The 15,424-nt window shown below is 43.2% G+C and overlaps 1 protein-coding gene across 2 annotated transcripts in view; it reads right to left on the bottom strand.

Annotated features, from left to right (window-relative positions):
- Positions 1 to 201: 201 nt before the first annotated feature.
- sff (BRSK family serine/threonine-protein kinase sugar-free frosting) overlaps positions 202 to 15,424 on the bottom strand; it is a 123,136-nt gene continuing 107,913 nt past the window's right edge. For both annotated transcript variants that reach the window (XM_037421462.2, XM_075876908.1), the window contains exons 14-18: positions 13,891 to 14,129; positions 10,926 to 10,974; positions 8,880 to 9,003; positions 4,606 to 4,804; positions 202 to 949 (exon numbers count right to left, since the gene is read on the bottom strand). In XM_037421462.2, the coding sequence (XP_037277359.1) occupies positions 564 to 949; positions 4,606 to 4,804; positions 8,880 to 9,003; positions 10,926 to 10,974; positions 13,891 to 14,129 (997 nt within the window). In that variant the 3' untranslated portion in view covers positions 202 to 563. The remainder of the gene's footprint in view (positions 950 to 4,605; positions 4,805 to 8,879; positions 9,004 to 10,925; positions 10,975 to 13,890; positions 14,130 to 15,424) is intronic.

Consider the following 15,424-nt stretch of genomic DNA (forward strand, 5'->3'; position numbering starts at 1 on the left):
CGGCACACACGCAAACATCCCAAAGCAGGTGCTGCCAGAATGTGTAGCACCACGACCATGTGTTCCAGGAGGTTTGGAGTGACATCATTCTCTACAAATCGTCCTTTCGATGTTTTGCCTTTCAGTTGCCAACTATTGAACATGCGATGCGCAGTTCACCTATTCCAGAATCAGAAGAGGTTCATTGTAGCCTCGTTAATCGCTAGTTACAACGCGCTATTTGATTAGGATCAAATTTGCGTGCCGCTTCTTACAAGCGTGCAGACCAGTACTAGAAAGCAATCAGCTAAAGCTAATGGTACAAAGCGAGTCCGGCGTTTTGTGGAGACACGCATCTTAATGGCAACGCACACGACACTTGCTGGCAGCTTCTGCGCCACCTCTCTTTTCTCCGACGCGGTGAAAGCTCCGACTTCTCTCCCTGCGTGCCACCTCCGACGGATACACTTGCCGACGTCGCCAGGCAAGTCTGCCCACGTGACTTTGTTTCTTGCGGACGACGTGCATGTACTGTCGCATCTCTTTCAGCGATCGACGACAGTCGACGATACGGTTAAGGGTTGTCAGACTTTGTCCCTAGAGCCCTTGAGGTCATAGCTGAGTCGGCGACCATTGGCGATGGACGTGCCATCCATGACCGCGCGGCGATGACAGGCTGCGGCGGCGACCGCGGCGGCCGCTTTGGCCTCCCGCTCGAAGATGTCGCAGGCGGCGTCCTGGTCTGACTTGCAGCGCGCCATTGGTGCCTGGCCGCTGGTAGTGGTGAGCACGTGCGCCAGGTCGTCCGCGACCTGGGTCGGCGACAGGGACTCCGAGCCACACGACGAGCTGTCACTCAGTTCGGATGTTGGCGGCCGGCGGCTGAAGCGGGGAGAGTGGCTGCCCGGTCGCCGACCCAGGATCTGGGCCTGGATGTGCTCGCAGATCCGCTTGAACCTCCGAATTGGACCTGCGTGGAGAAGAAAGAGAGCTCACTGAGTGAGAAGGGCTGGAGTTTAAGCGGTATGAATGTATTAAGGGGAAGAGAAGGAGTAAGAGGAGGAATAAAAACAGGAAAGAAAGGTAATATGGGGAGATCAACCAGGTGTCCCCCCCCCCCTCTTGTTTGCCGCGCTACAGTGCAAGGAAAGGACTAAGTGATTAAAAAAAGGAAGGAGAGGAAATAGGTGTTATCAGATGGCAATAGATTTTGGTAGTGACATATCGGCTCGTAAGACATTGTTACTAGAAAGTAGTCGGTTAGTGGCACAGTAATGTACAGGAACCCGCTCTTTAAAGGAGGCAACGACGAAGCTTTGAATGAACAGGACACTGTTTCTGCGATTGCTGTTGTCCGCCATTATTCCTCATCCTTAATATATGTATATATACGCGGGTTCTTCAAATTAAAAGTTGTGAAACAACATTGCACGTATAAGTGAATATATTATTCATATCATACACTATGTGCCTGATCATCGCAACCCAATGATGAACGATCCAGAGAATTCCTTGTTCCCATAACTGCTGTGGCCAAGATCAGACCTAGTCCTTCACAGCGTCCTTGAGTTTGTTGTCCAAATTGAAGCGGTTCCGTTGCAGATGTCTCCCCCCCCCCTTTTTTTTTCAGGGGACCAAACACATGTAACTAGGAGGTGACTAATGATGACCGGTTTTACACTCGAAGCCCCGCAGTTAGAAATTGTATAACGCGTCGTGACCCCTCAGTCTTCAAATTTTGAAATGTAAACGCCATCGTGTCCTCACACGCACTGCCCCATAAATTGGGAGGTGCTCTTTATATGAGCCTTTGCTCTCTCCGGCGCACGCGAACAACCCCGAACGCTCCGATATACGACGGCCCATCCAATCTCATCTCTAGATGTCTCGCTTCATTCTCCCATATAGAGGCATCTATAGGAACGATCATGCTGTCATGACGTTTGATACCTTTTTTATTTGAACACCCCTTCTACCTCTTTCTTGTAACATGATTGGTGTAGGTGTGGAGTATGCCTACCTCTGTTTCCTCGGAAACCAATACGATTGATTGATTGATATGTGGGGTTTAACGTCCCAAAACCACCATTTGATTATGAGAGACGCCGTAGTGGAGGGCTCCGGAAACTTTGACTATCTGGGGTTCTTTAACGTGCACGCAAATCTGAGTACACGGGCCTACAACATTTCAGCCTCCATCGGAAATGCAGCCGCCACAGCCGGGATTCGAACCCGCGACCTGCGGGTCAGCAGCCGAGTACCTTAGCCACTAGACCACCGTGGCGGGGCCGGAAACCAATACGAAATATTGGAGTGGTCGTCACCTACCTTTTCCTGCAATGGCGTAAACAATGGTGTACTGCCCATTTAACTCTTCGTCGTCACATCACTCAAAAAGCGGGTCTAAATGCTGCCTTGTGCCACTAGTCCACTACTGCCGTGTGACGATGCGCGTGACAATGTGCGTTTTTATCTTGCATTGTAGGCACGTGACAAATCTAACTACAGCATAACGCTTCAGAACTGCTGCATATACGCAAATTAATGATGTTTATATTAAAAGTGATTCCTTGCACTTGAGTTGTACTGCGAGAGTTACACAGCGTGACATTTACAACAAAGCATCGTGCATGACGACGTATCTTAAAGTGTTGAACTTAAAAGCTTAACAGCATTTGACTTCATACAGGCAAAGTATGATAAACTCACGTGAGTCAATGTGGTTCGGAATATTTTCGTAAGCGGTGGTGTTTTCGTGGTCCTAACGCACACATATTTATTCACACTGTATTATTTTTTATACATACTGTCAATACCACAGCGATTATAACAGGTGGGCAAAGTGAGACAGTGATTTTAGTACCAGTCAAGGAGAAAATAAAGCAACATACAAACACCTCTTTCATACAAAAACACGTTGGCATTTGACGTGAGTAAAAACGAAACAACAAGCAGTAACACCGTGTTAATGTTGTGAGGCCATCAGTTCACTTTCTATTAGAAGAAAGTAGCTAACGATGGAGGGGTTTAGATTATTCAGTGTGATGGAGGGTTTTAGATTAAAGATTTAGTTTAGGTTAAAACGAGGGGTTTTGATTATACAGCGTGATGCCCCGGCTGTTTTTGTTTCAGTACAGTGTGCCCACGCTGTTTTTTATGGTAAAGGGTTATTTCATTCTCCTATCGCAAGTGGGAAGAACGATAATTTGAAAGCATCCGTGTAAAAACTGGTAAGGGGCAAGTATATGAGAGTGTTTCTGACCTTCAGATCTAGTTGCGGATCACTTTATGTAGCGTGATTTGCCTATGTTCAGGTGATTGTGCAATAGTACATTACTGTCAAGCATGCCAATTTCACCTGGATGTTTATGCCTGGTAATCCAGTCATCATAAGCAACTACGCATATGTTCAGTTAAATATACCAAAAAAAATGATGCTAAGTGCTCTCTTTTGAACACAATCGGGCTTGCTGGCAAGTTTGTCTGTGTACGGGAACCATGCAGTTTTGCGTACCTCAGTACCGGTCTGATAAGTGTATTACAGGCCAGTCACATTTTATCTGGTGGTGCCGGTTGTAGTCACCTTTTCATAAACAGAGGCTTCTTAGAGCAGATGATGTGATGTAATAATTATGAGCGTCTCATCGTTGATGATTCGAAAAAAATGACCCTTAGATATCTATGTTTGGTAGCTGTAAAAAGGGTACCCCGCCGTGATGGGCTAATGGCTAAGGTACTCGGCTGCTGACCCTCAGGTCGCGGGATCAAATCCCGGCTGTGGCGGCTGCGTTTTCGATGGAAGTGTTTAGGCCCGTGTGCTTAGACTCGGTGCACGTTAAAGAACCCCAGGTGGTCAAAATTCGCCCAGCCGTCCACTACTGCGTCTCTCATAATCATATGGTGGTTTTGGGACGTTAAACCCCACATATCAATCAATCAACATTAAAAAGGGTAGCTGAATTAAAGACGTAATAAAGTCGAATAAGTGCTTTTGATTATGCTAAAAGAGGCGATTTTTATTTTTCATCGATATAGATTTGTAAATGACTGCAACTAGCTGAAACTTCGTCTAAAGCCGTGTTTAGGGTGATGTTGTAATTATAGTTGAAAGTTGGTATCTTTGTACATGATGCAGTCATCTGAAATAACCTGTATCCAACATTACCAGATGAAGGCTGATCATTAACAAAAACTCCTAATACGCCAGCCCCAATACTCTGTATACTTTGTAATATGCCAGAGGTCACCGGTATGACTGAAGATTGAACATGACTTATTGCTGTGAACTCCGACCTGTCTGCAACAATAATTTGACCCTGGCCCGTAATAAGTTGGGGTTTCAAGGTAAGCCTTGTTATGCAACATCCTATCAAATTATTTCATTAATCCAGCTGATTCAGATTGATTTGTTATAACATTTGATGTGTTATAACACTCGTGCTGTTCGACATAACTCAGGGCTTCTCATTGCTGCGTTACAGTTTCTCAATGTATTCACAATTTGTCAAATGTGGAGTGCCAAATCCAGGCGTTGCTTAAAGAGACACATAAAAAATGGTGTTTCGATATATTTAACCGCAGCGCAATTTATTGCAACTGGTGTGTACAAATGCAAGCGTTGCTTACCCGATAAGAGAGTGAAGCTTATGCAGTAGACAGAAGGCTTGCTGTCGTGCGAAGCTCCACCGTTTGGGCTGCCGTCTCCCACAATGCTGATGTCGACGTGGAAGCGTACGTTCCTCTGGAACATGGTGGTGCTCCCTGGCCGCTTGTATTCCACCCGGAAAGACATCGGGGACACCACGCTGTGGCTTAGGTCTGCAATCTGCCGCCAGTGCATAATTCAGAGAACAATCAGAAAAAAGTCAGAGCTTTGCCGCAAAGGTGAAGCAATGAATGCGATAGCAACAATTTGAAAAATCCCGCGCAAAATTGAAAGCAAATAGAAACGTGCTCCCCGCCGCGTTTCTGGCGCACAAATTACGCACGAAACGTACTCACAGGTGCGGATGCACGCGACGAAGCGTCTCATTTGTTACTTCGATGAGTCTGAAAAGCGCGCGCTTTTCGCGAACGGAGACTGCAATGATTGCAGTGACCTTTGTGCGCCCGGTAACTACAGCAGAATCGTTCCACATAAAGCCCGAGGTTAGCCAAGGCACACGATCCTCCCCTCCTCGCCACCGTGAGATAAGGGCTTGCGAGGAGCGTAGCTCTCCTTCTCTAAGCCGGGCAAACTACGCGCAGGAGATTAGAGCGGGCGCCGCTGCGCGATGTGGGGACGCGCGCTCATTGCGCCATCTTTCTTGTAATGCCGAAAACACAGCAGCGGTAAGCGGTAGATATAAATAGGTTGCTGTTCCAACGGTGAAGAGCGTTCTCCGGGGTGGCTCAGTGGTTAACGCCTCGCTTTCACAACGCAGAGGTGCCACGTTTGATTCCGCACGCCGGAGTGTTCGGAGACCTTCGACAGAAAAATTTTATTTGTCTGTCTGTCTGCACGTTTGTCTGTTTGTCCACTCTTACCGATATCTCAAAGGGCATTAAACGGCCAACCCCATCCGCAGCGCCCATCAATATTGCTCAATCTTCAGAGTTCATACTTGTGCGATTGTCAATTAAAAATTGGCCCCATATCTGCATGTAATCTGCAAATGTCGTCGAAAGACGATAGTCTTGCGTGTGGAGAGAGTGAACAATTAGTTTGATGTTCTGCGCAAGAAAATCGGTGAATGGTATTTTTTGGAGGCGCTGCGTTCGAGTACCTCGAGCGTGCAGGAGAGGCGAACGAGTGCATCAAGGCACGTCACACGTGAGACATAAGCGTCACCTGGCCGTCTTGGCAAAAACGAAGTCCGTGGCATGAGACGGGTGTGCGCGCCGGTCTTAGAGGTGATAAGGCGAGGAACGCAAGTCGAAGGGTAGGTGCCACCGTCATCGCGGCTTAGCAGAGCGTTGGAAACACTCACCTTTTCGTGCAAGCGTTGCATGGTCAGCGCAGCATGATAAGTGCTACGGTCCTTAAAATTACTTATACATGCATTTTCTAGTAAAAGATGCATATGCGTAATATATACGTGCTGTTATGGTGCCCCAGACTTGAGCAATAATTGCTTGATGATTGACAATTGCACACGTATGAACGCTAAACCTTGAGCAACATTGGTGTGTGCTGCGGATAGGGTTGGCCGTTTCGAATACCCAGTGCCGTTAAGAGTGGTCAAACAGACAAATGTACAGACAGAAAGACAGACAGACAGACAGACAGACAGACAGACAGACAGACAGACCAGATTTTTGCGTCGGAGGTCCCCAAGAAAAATCATAGTCTTTAAAAGCAATGATTGCGCATATCTGAGACACAATAAAAACACGTCGATGTTTTGTATGTGTGCCTTTATACTAGAGAAGGCACACACAAGTAACTCTGAGGACCGTAGCGTTTATCGCGCTGCGTTGACAGTACAACGTGATCTATCTATCTATCTATCTATCTATCTATCTATCTATCTATCTATCTATCTATCTATCTATCTATCTATCTATCTATCTATCTATCTATCTATCTATCTATCTATCTGATTGATAGATTGACATGTGGGGTTCAACGTCCGACAACTACCATATGATTATGAGAGATGCCGTAGTGGAGGGCTCTGGAAATTTGGACTACCTGGGGTTCTTTAAAGTGCACCCAAATCTTAGCCCATGGGCATACAGCCTTTTCGCCTCCATCGAAAATTCAGTCGACGCAGCTAGGATTTGATCCCGCGACACACGGGTCAGCCGCCGAGTACCTTAGCCACTAGACCACATATGTCCATACGGCGAGTCCACATGCGGCGGGTCTGTCTGTCTGTCTGTCTGTCTGTCTGTCTGTCTGTCTGTCTGTCTGTCTGTCTGTCTGTCTGTCTGTCTGTCTGTCTGTCTGTCTGTCCGTCCGTCCGTCCGTCTGTCTGTCTGTCTGTCCGTCCGTCCGTCTGTCCGTCCGTCCGTCCGTCCGTCCGTCCGTCCGTCTGCCTGTCTCGATCAATCGATCGATCGATCGATCGATCAGTCCATCGGTCGGTCGGTCAGTCTGTCAATAGAACTTTTTTCGTGAAAGGTAACATATATGTACAAGGAATATTTGAACATGTTGCCTAAAGTTGCTTCTTAGGAAAACTTTTTGCTGGGTGACATGGCGCAAAAATTATTGTAGAATAGGTGGCGCAATGAATCGGACAAACACCGGAAAAACTAGTCTCTCTGTCTACACAATCTTTCTTACGCTTGTTAGTTCTTTGCGCACGCCACATATCCTATAATAAAGTGGCTTGAGGCCGGTCCAATACGCTATGCAACAAATTATGTACAGACTTTGAATGAAGAAATAGCGCTGGAACAAGACGGTGACGAGTCTTCTCGTTTGCATCTGACGTGTCTTATCGACGTGTCTTCTCGTATCCGTCCTGTTCCAGCACTGTTTGTACAGTAAAGGACAGTACGTAACAGCCAACCCAACACGAGACGCTAATATGTATGTACAGGTCCACCAATAAAGGAAAAAAAAACGTATGCGCATGCACACATTTAGGTGTAAATCGGTCTACATGTTTTAAACAAAGCGACTTTATCCTTTTTATGCATACATTTTGCACAAAAGTTTGTTTCTTCAAAGTGGTAACACCTTATTTCAAATTACCACCGTTTAATATAGTGTGACAGGTGACCAGAATGGTACATCAGCGTAGTGACATGTGCACAAGATAAAAAAAAAGTTATGAAACCTAAAATTTCAATTTTCGGACCCGTGTCTACCTCTCGTGGAATCACCGAGACAATAAAGTGCGTGACAATGTGCAAATACGTGTGTTAACCACACGATTGATCAAGGAACTAGAGAGAACAATTCCGGCCTTTACAAAAGGAAAACGAGCGAATTGCATGGCACCTTTTACACATAATAGGCACCTTTTACACATAATGAAAGTGGTGATAGAACGAAACAACGAAAGAACAACGTCAGTGAAAATGAAAAAAAAACTGCATCAAAAGTAGACAGGGACGAGAACGACACAAAAAGACTAGCGCTTGTCCTATATGTCTTCCTCGTCACTGTCTGCTAGCACTATGACAGCTTTTAATGCAGTTCAACCAACCAGCTTGAAAAACCGCATTGAAATAAAGTGCTCTTGAAAGCACACCTCTCGAAGAAATAAACTGAACAGCGTAGAACCAAAGTTGATAGAGCTATCCAGCCGTCTTATTCGAACGACAGTGTCCAAGCATTGGCGCGAAAAAGCAGGCTTCCTACGATGATGGCCATGTACAAATGCTCACGATTATTCCCGTTAACAGGGCTTACAATTTATGCGCGATGTCTATCTTTTGCTGGGACTATAATCAGTTTGTAGGTATAGGTGACGTCATATATGTGCCGCGGCTAAGGCCACGGTGAGTGATGGTAAACATGCTTCCCAAACCACATTAACGAACAAGTACTTCCTATTAGTTTACCACCGACTGTGCTTGCAGAGTTAGAGTTTCGAACCGTCATTAATGAGGAGAAAACGTAAATGCTGAACTCAAAATTCACGACAATGAATGTCGTCGATCGCTGCACAACCTGGTACTTCGTTATATACGAACACGAAGCCCCAAAACCTGGTATTTCGAATTGAACATGAAGCCCAGAGCATCTACTTTTTTCAAGGCCAGTTTGTCTCTTCGGTCATCCGTTGTTTTTGTGCTGTTTATTACTGTCATCAACAACCAACTCGGGTGAACCGCTACCCTTCTTTTATGCGCCAAGCGTAGCGCTATAGAGAACAACGCTGTTGTTTGACGTTAAAGAAATAGACATCCAGGTCACGAGCCGTAAGGAGACGCTGAAGGGCAATCCCTCAAAAAGTACGTACCGAAAGGAAGGCGTGGATGAGGTCAGCCTTGACAGAACTCAAAGGACGGTCCTTGACGAGTATCACGTGGCTTTCTTCCCTCTCGTTGGCCATTAATCCTCCGAACCAGGATCGTTTTGAGAGGCTGCGAAAAGCATGTGTTATGTTCGCTCTCAGATGGAAACAAATAAGACAATGCTTCAGATAGTGCATGTACCGAACAACAGACGCAATGTACACACAACGTCAGCCCCTACTGTTTCCGAGCACATCTTTCACGTTTTTCTTTTCAAGCAGGTAACATGGTAGCTTTGATTCTAAACTTCAAAGTCTACAGTTACGCTAGTTTTGAATTATCCGATATAACTTTCCTTGCCTGTTGTTTCGCACAGCAGCATATTTGTGTCTAGATATTGACCCAGATGTGTCGTCCACACTCTTGGCCTAAATACTCTAATCGTTTTCTAGGAATAACGAGACGAGTTCATTCAGCTGAGAGTTTAAGCAGTTTTAACAACTTACATGATTAGTCCTGTTTTCTAAATACTCTGCAACGCCGACGGTAAAAAGTAAGAGGTGACGTCGGAACAAACCCTGCATGAGGTCCTTCGACAATCTTAAAGAAAACACGACTGGTATGGCCACTTAGCAAGTAAATCCCACTTTTTGTAATAGCTAATGTAGACAAGGCAAAGCTATGTTTATAAGCAACAGAGAGGACAGGTCTATTGCGCCCCTTTTGGCGGTCGCTTGTGTTTGGAATAGGTTACATTTTGTTCTCTAGCATATAAAACGCATAACACTAAGAGAAAATGTTGACTGTTTGATAATTCAATGTCAGCTCATCTCAAAACAAACGCTTGATACCATCTGATAAAGTTTTTTTTGTTTACTTTGTTTTTGCTGTTTGGATCTTCAGCGTTTTCTTTCTTCTTCATATTTTTGATTATAGATGCTACGATAATACAAAATATGACATGAAGTGTGTTTTACTTATGTTTCCCCTGTAAAGTTGTTACAGTGAAAGAAGTTATTATACTCAGTTAATAACGAATGTGTAGCACCAACCTTCAATCACAATCTGAGTGGTTATTTCAGAAAATATTGTTGTAAAACAAAATTTTTGTGCGGGGCAGAGCTTGGCTCTGAGGGCAATCTGAGCAGCTACCTTTACTAACTGAACGAATAAACCAAAAAGCTGTCAATGGCACAGTTTCTTGAACCATCATTGTTTTCGAGGCCAACATTAGATTGTATCGACAACTCGAAACTCGGATATGCAAAGAAAAGTTCCTCATGATGCTTTTTGTAACATACTTGCGTTAGGTTGAAAAGAAAGAGAGTGTCATTCATCCTTATTTCTGTCCAAGGTTAAATAGGAAATATTTAGTGTTTGTATATTTTATATCCAAGCTCTTCAGTTACTGAACAATTGACCTTGTAATCTGCTCGCCTGTAGGTTCACTAATATTGAAAAGCTAGAAGAGCTGAAATGTGTTACTTTAGAATTTGATTGCCATAACCGGGCGAAGATTTTTTCATCGCTTACTGTGAAACTTCTCGAAAAGTTTTGTTTCGTTTCGCGGTCCAACTCCTTTTTTTATCCCATTATTTTTACTTTCCTAAAACGCCCCTTCATAGGGGCTTTCACGGAACCAATCCGCAATAATACAATAATTTTTCTTATTGTAGAAAGATATCTACATGTCTAGGTCCGAAGGCCTAAAGATAATTAAGCAGAGAAATGGCATGGTAAACAACAAATATAACGTTAATGATGCACGTATAGATATTCTAAAAATTGTTTTGGCAACAGGAATAAATGGAAAATGATTAGAATGCATGTTTTAGGCAAAAATAGAGCATCGAGAGTGCCTCTGTTTGCTCATTTTTCTTGTTGGTAAACTTTCCCTCTAGTAAGGGCCATTTTGGGGAGAGAAAGGATATGGATAAAAGAAAGACAGGGCTGAGCTCAGTAGGCTACCTTGGACTGAGGAGGAGATAAGGGGAATAAAAGTTGAATAAAGGAAGAGAGAAAGTACTAAAGATAAACGAGGTGAAGCTTACTCTGGAGAGGAGTCGGGCGTCAGGCTGACTTCGTCGGATGCGGAAGGGACTGCAAGAAAACAAGACAGATATATTGCCCGTACTTTCACAATATATCTAAAATAATGTTATTTATAACGAATGATTTGTTTTACGTACGCGTAACTGAATTCTATAGAATACACAATGCACAAAGCATTTTGTGTCTCTTGCCACATGGGCACATGCCCAATCTGTATTTGGCGCAAATCTAGTGGCACTTGTATCAGTGCACTGTAATAATGATTTTAATATGTGTAAGAAATAATTAAAATAGTTTCTATTTTTCTCAGTTTCACCATCTGAGTTTATTGTTTTAAAATGTTATGCTTTATTTTCACTTGCATAAACTGTTCATAAACGGCTTGCTCAATATGTACATTTTCATCGCAATAAAATTGTTGTCTATCCTGCACATATGTAAGGAGTCGTGGTCCCAGTCAAGCCCTTTAGAGGCCTTTTGACCACAGCCCTCAGCATCACGAATGTTGAAATTAATAAAGTTTCAAAGTTTCAAAGTAATCTCCATGTTCGAAATAAATGACTTGGATCTACAGATTTGGCGTAGATGAGAACTCGCAGTACGAATACTCAGTGATATTTTGTTTTCGTAGATATACGAAGTCGTGAACTGCTGACTGAAGGCTGCATGTAATACTTTGAAGGAGTGTAAATCCTTGAAAGTTGTGAGTGCAACAGCATGAACACAGGGTTGCTGTTTTAAAAATTAATACTAATAATGACAAAGTAACTGCTGAAATAAAGACGAAAAAAAAAACACTGAACAGTGGAATTCTACACTGGCGCTAAAAATTACTTCTCCGGTGTTCCAAGAAGTTTAGTGACAACACCAAGAAGCCCAAATGCCACACTTCCAAATTTAGTGACTTCTGAAAATACAGAATGTCATTGTCATAACTTGATAATGTCCTAACGTTTTTAACAGTAGACCTACGTCTCACAACACAACATCAGCTATAAAAAAATCAGCGAGAAATGCCGTCCATAAGAGGGACACAGGCCAAACACTGTGGAAAACGTTGCAACCTTCATATTGAGAAACGTGACACATTTTGGCCTCATTTAATGTATAAATGCTGCAAAAGCACGTGTTCCCTTTAGTTATCAATGTTGCAACAGTAATGATATCTTGGCTACAGAGACTTTATGAACGCGCTTGCAGACCATGTGCCTTTCATATATGCTTCCAACGAACGACCACATATTCTACACTGGCTTTGTTTCCATTTTACGCACGACGCCAATTTTTCATGTTGTCCGTAGCCTTTGGGGATAATATCACTGCTTTTTTCATTATGCGGCCATGCTTCGATTGCAGCACCGACATCATCATACCGTTGTCACAGTATCACACTAAAGAAGGCTCTGAATTTTGCCGCCAGTATACTAAAAATACCTCTGACTGGCCGCATAAAGTATGTGGACTTTATGTAATGCTGGCGGGCAATTAGCAATCGACTATGTAGAAGTAACAGCCAAGCTTTTCATGGTTACAGGACCAAATAATCATATCTTCATTACGGAAAATAAGGCTTTCATGTTTCTTTTTGATAATGGAAAGAAATTTGTCTCACATACTTTACTTTTCAGTTTGTATCGTGTGGACAAATGTCTATAGTATTTTCCAAACATTAAAGATAAATTCTCATATACTGATGTTTCAATTCATGGTAGCAAATTGTGGAAGAGATTTAGTGACATCTCTTACATCATGATTTCATCATCATGCCCCAAACAGGCGTCCCTCCAAATACATACTTTGTTACTCAAACGTAGTTTTCTAAATTCATGACACAGCAATAACTGACTGTACATTAAACTATAATCATTTCATTGCGTTTATAAAACATTGTACGAAGTTTAATGATGCTTAGATCTTTCATCCACATTGCTATGAAAAAACTAGCTCTACTACAACTCTTAGTGCGACTGCCTGAACGTAAAATGATGAATCTGAAACGCTTATAGTTTTATTCGAGTTAGCGAATTGCATTGCAAATTGCATTGTTTTGAAAACACAGTTACTCATTTTCTCCCGTGTTGAAAATTCTTTATATTATTCTATTCGATAAATGTATTTGTTTGCATTGTGCTCAATTTTGCCAACAAACAGACTGATAACTGATAACATGTCATTTGCGTTCTTGATTGCATCGTCATACGCTGGTTTTGATGCTATCCTCACGCATATATCTTGGAGAAAAGTGCTAATGCCGATGCAATATTCGGTTACCATGCACGTTGTTAGTCTGACGTCCAACATCAATTCACACGTTAGTTTAATGTCGCTCCAATCTTGTACTAAGGATGCCAAATATTAAGCTGACGGTGTCATTTTTATGAGTGCTGCTGACAGACACATTTTCCTTAATTTGCATTTTTTGCCAGTGGTACCTTAATGAGGGTTTCAACAAAGTCAGTAGCGCAAATAATTCCTTGCGCCTATCACAACTTCTTGAGCCTCATTCATTCATAACTCCATCTCTCGTGCAACTATCATGTACTCCAGATGAGGACACAACTGTATTGCAGAGCAAAGCCACAGTCACTACTGCGTATTCGTGTCGTGTGTTGATACCCTATTTTCATTTTTGTTGGGAGGCATTGGCTGTGTATAAATTAATGCTGTGCTTTGTAGTGTATCTTGTCATTTATCCAGTGGCTACAGCATGTCGTGGCACTGTAGTGGACGCCGACTTTCAGTTGGAGACCAGAGCGTTCCTAGTGCTAGTCTCAAGATGTTCTTAGCAGGTGGTATGCATCTGCATCCATCACTGAAAAGAAAGCAGTATGGAAAGTAGCGACAGGTGATAAATTCCACCAGTCCCACGTAAAGGCGACAGTTGGCTTAAAGGCCACACCATTCTCATCATCGCTCGATTTCTACGCACTGAGAGTGTGCCGGTCTATTCGTATATGTACTGACCTTGTAGTTTTCTCCTGTGGAAGCGCGGACTGCCGAGGAAGCTGTTCTTAATGGTGTGCAGGCGTGATCGCCAATAGGGTTGTCCGAGGGAGGGCGAGCCTGGTGGCGTGTTGAGCGGGCTCTCGTCCGGGGTTGTGGCGCCTCGCGGTGAAGGTCTCGGCGAGTTGAGCGGCGACACCGCCGGACTCGGTATTCCACTGCCGGGGTGCAGACAGCCCGACCCGCTGCCTCGCCGCATACTGCGTACGCAATGGGAGGCACATGGAAAGAGTCCGTTACCAAAGTGGTGTAGACGTAACTTGAGCGGTTATAGTTACCGTTTTTCTGCATAACAAAAATGCATTTGAAATGCAGACATCCAGCTAGAAATTCTTCCATCCCTAGCACAGAATATTAGAATTCGAACCAGTCATTTTCTCTATCGTCATAACTTTGCGATTTCTTTCTGTTTTATCGTCATGCTCGTTATTTAGTTATAATTATGATCTGTGCACGAATAAAACAAAACATACCTTAAAGCCAAATTTAGGCCCCTGTTCCGCTATTTTGTTGCAGGGTTTACTACAACAGTGCCTTAGGAGCGGCCTTAATAATTTGTTTCGGTACAAGTTATATTACTCCATTTAGGTACAATACTATAACTGTATTGAAGGCATTACTGCTAGTATACTCTGCCTCAAAAAAAAGTGATTGTTTTGGAAAAGAGAGTTAAATGTGGGGCAAAAAATTACACCCGCAAAGAGATTGACTGGTACTCAGTTTTCAGAGTGAGAACGCAACATATATCAGTCCCTTTTTTTCCCATGATTTGTCCACGTTGATTAAAATAAGGTTTCTGAATTCTTCTCTAGATTGTTGTTAGTTTAGTGCACAACATAATCTTAATATACATTTTTTGTTATTGACAACCGATTCCCAGCCCCTTACAAACACCGTCAAAGCCTATGACGTCACAGTTTGCTGATGTGGAAAAATCAAGCCGCTGTAGTTGCCCATTTTTACGTTTTGTACATGGAAATTCTGTTTACGAAACAAGAATAGTGTATTTTGTATTGTAGAACGTTATAGTAATTCAAACTAAAATTTTATCTTTGGTATTCTTTCAGGTCGCCATGAGCTGAACATGGTTGTTCTAGTCTACCGATTCAAAATTTGAATAGGTATACTAAAACAAGTATGTCCAGGGTATATAGACGTACCACTCAAAATTTATACGCGCGCCTTCGAAGGTTTAGTAACAAATAAGAATGAATCTATACGCTTCAGTTTTCAAAAGCGCCCATCAGAATTCTACTGTCATGTAATGACGTCAGAAAGAGCAGGAGGTTTACACATATTTAGTGTCTCTCCTTCAGTAAGAAAAGTGTGAAGCTGTTCTAAGGTCGTACTTTTTGTGCTTACTATTGAACGCAGTACGTGTACTGTTTGCTGATCGCAACCACAACTGTCTAGCATGAGGCTTGCAGCTTAGCATTGAGCAGTCTTGGAAAGGAAAATATTTAAAGGAAAGACTACAGAGTATGAAGGCACGTCT

Source organism: Rhipicephalus microplus, chromosome 2, assembly GCF_043290135.1.
Source record: "Rhipicephalus microplus isolate Deutch F79 chromosome 2, USDA_Rmic, whole genome shotgun sequence".
In the NCBI taxonomy this organism is placed as follows: domain Eukaryota; kingdom Metazoa; phylum Arthropoda; class Arachnida; order Ixodida; family Ixodidae; genus Rhipicephalus; species Rhipicephalus microplus.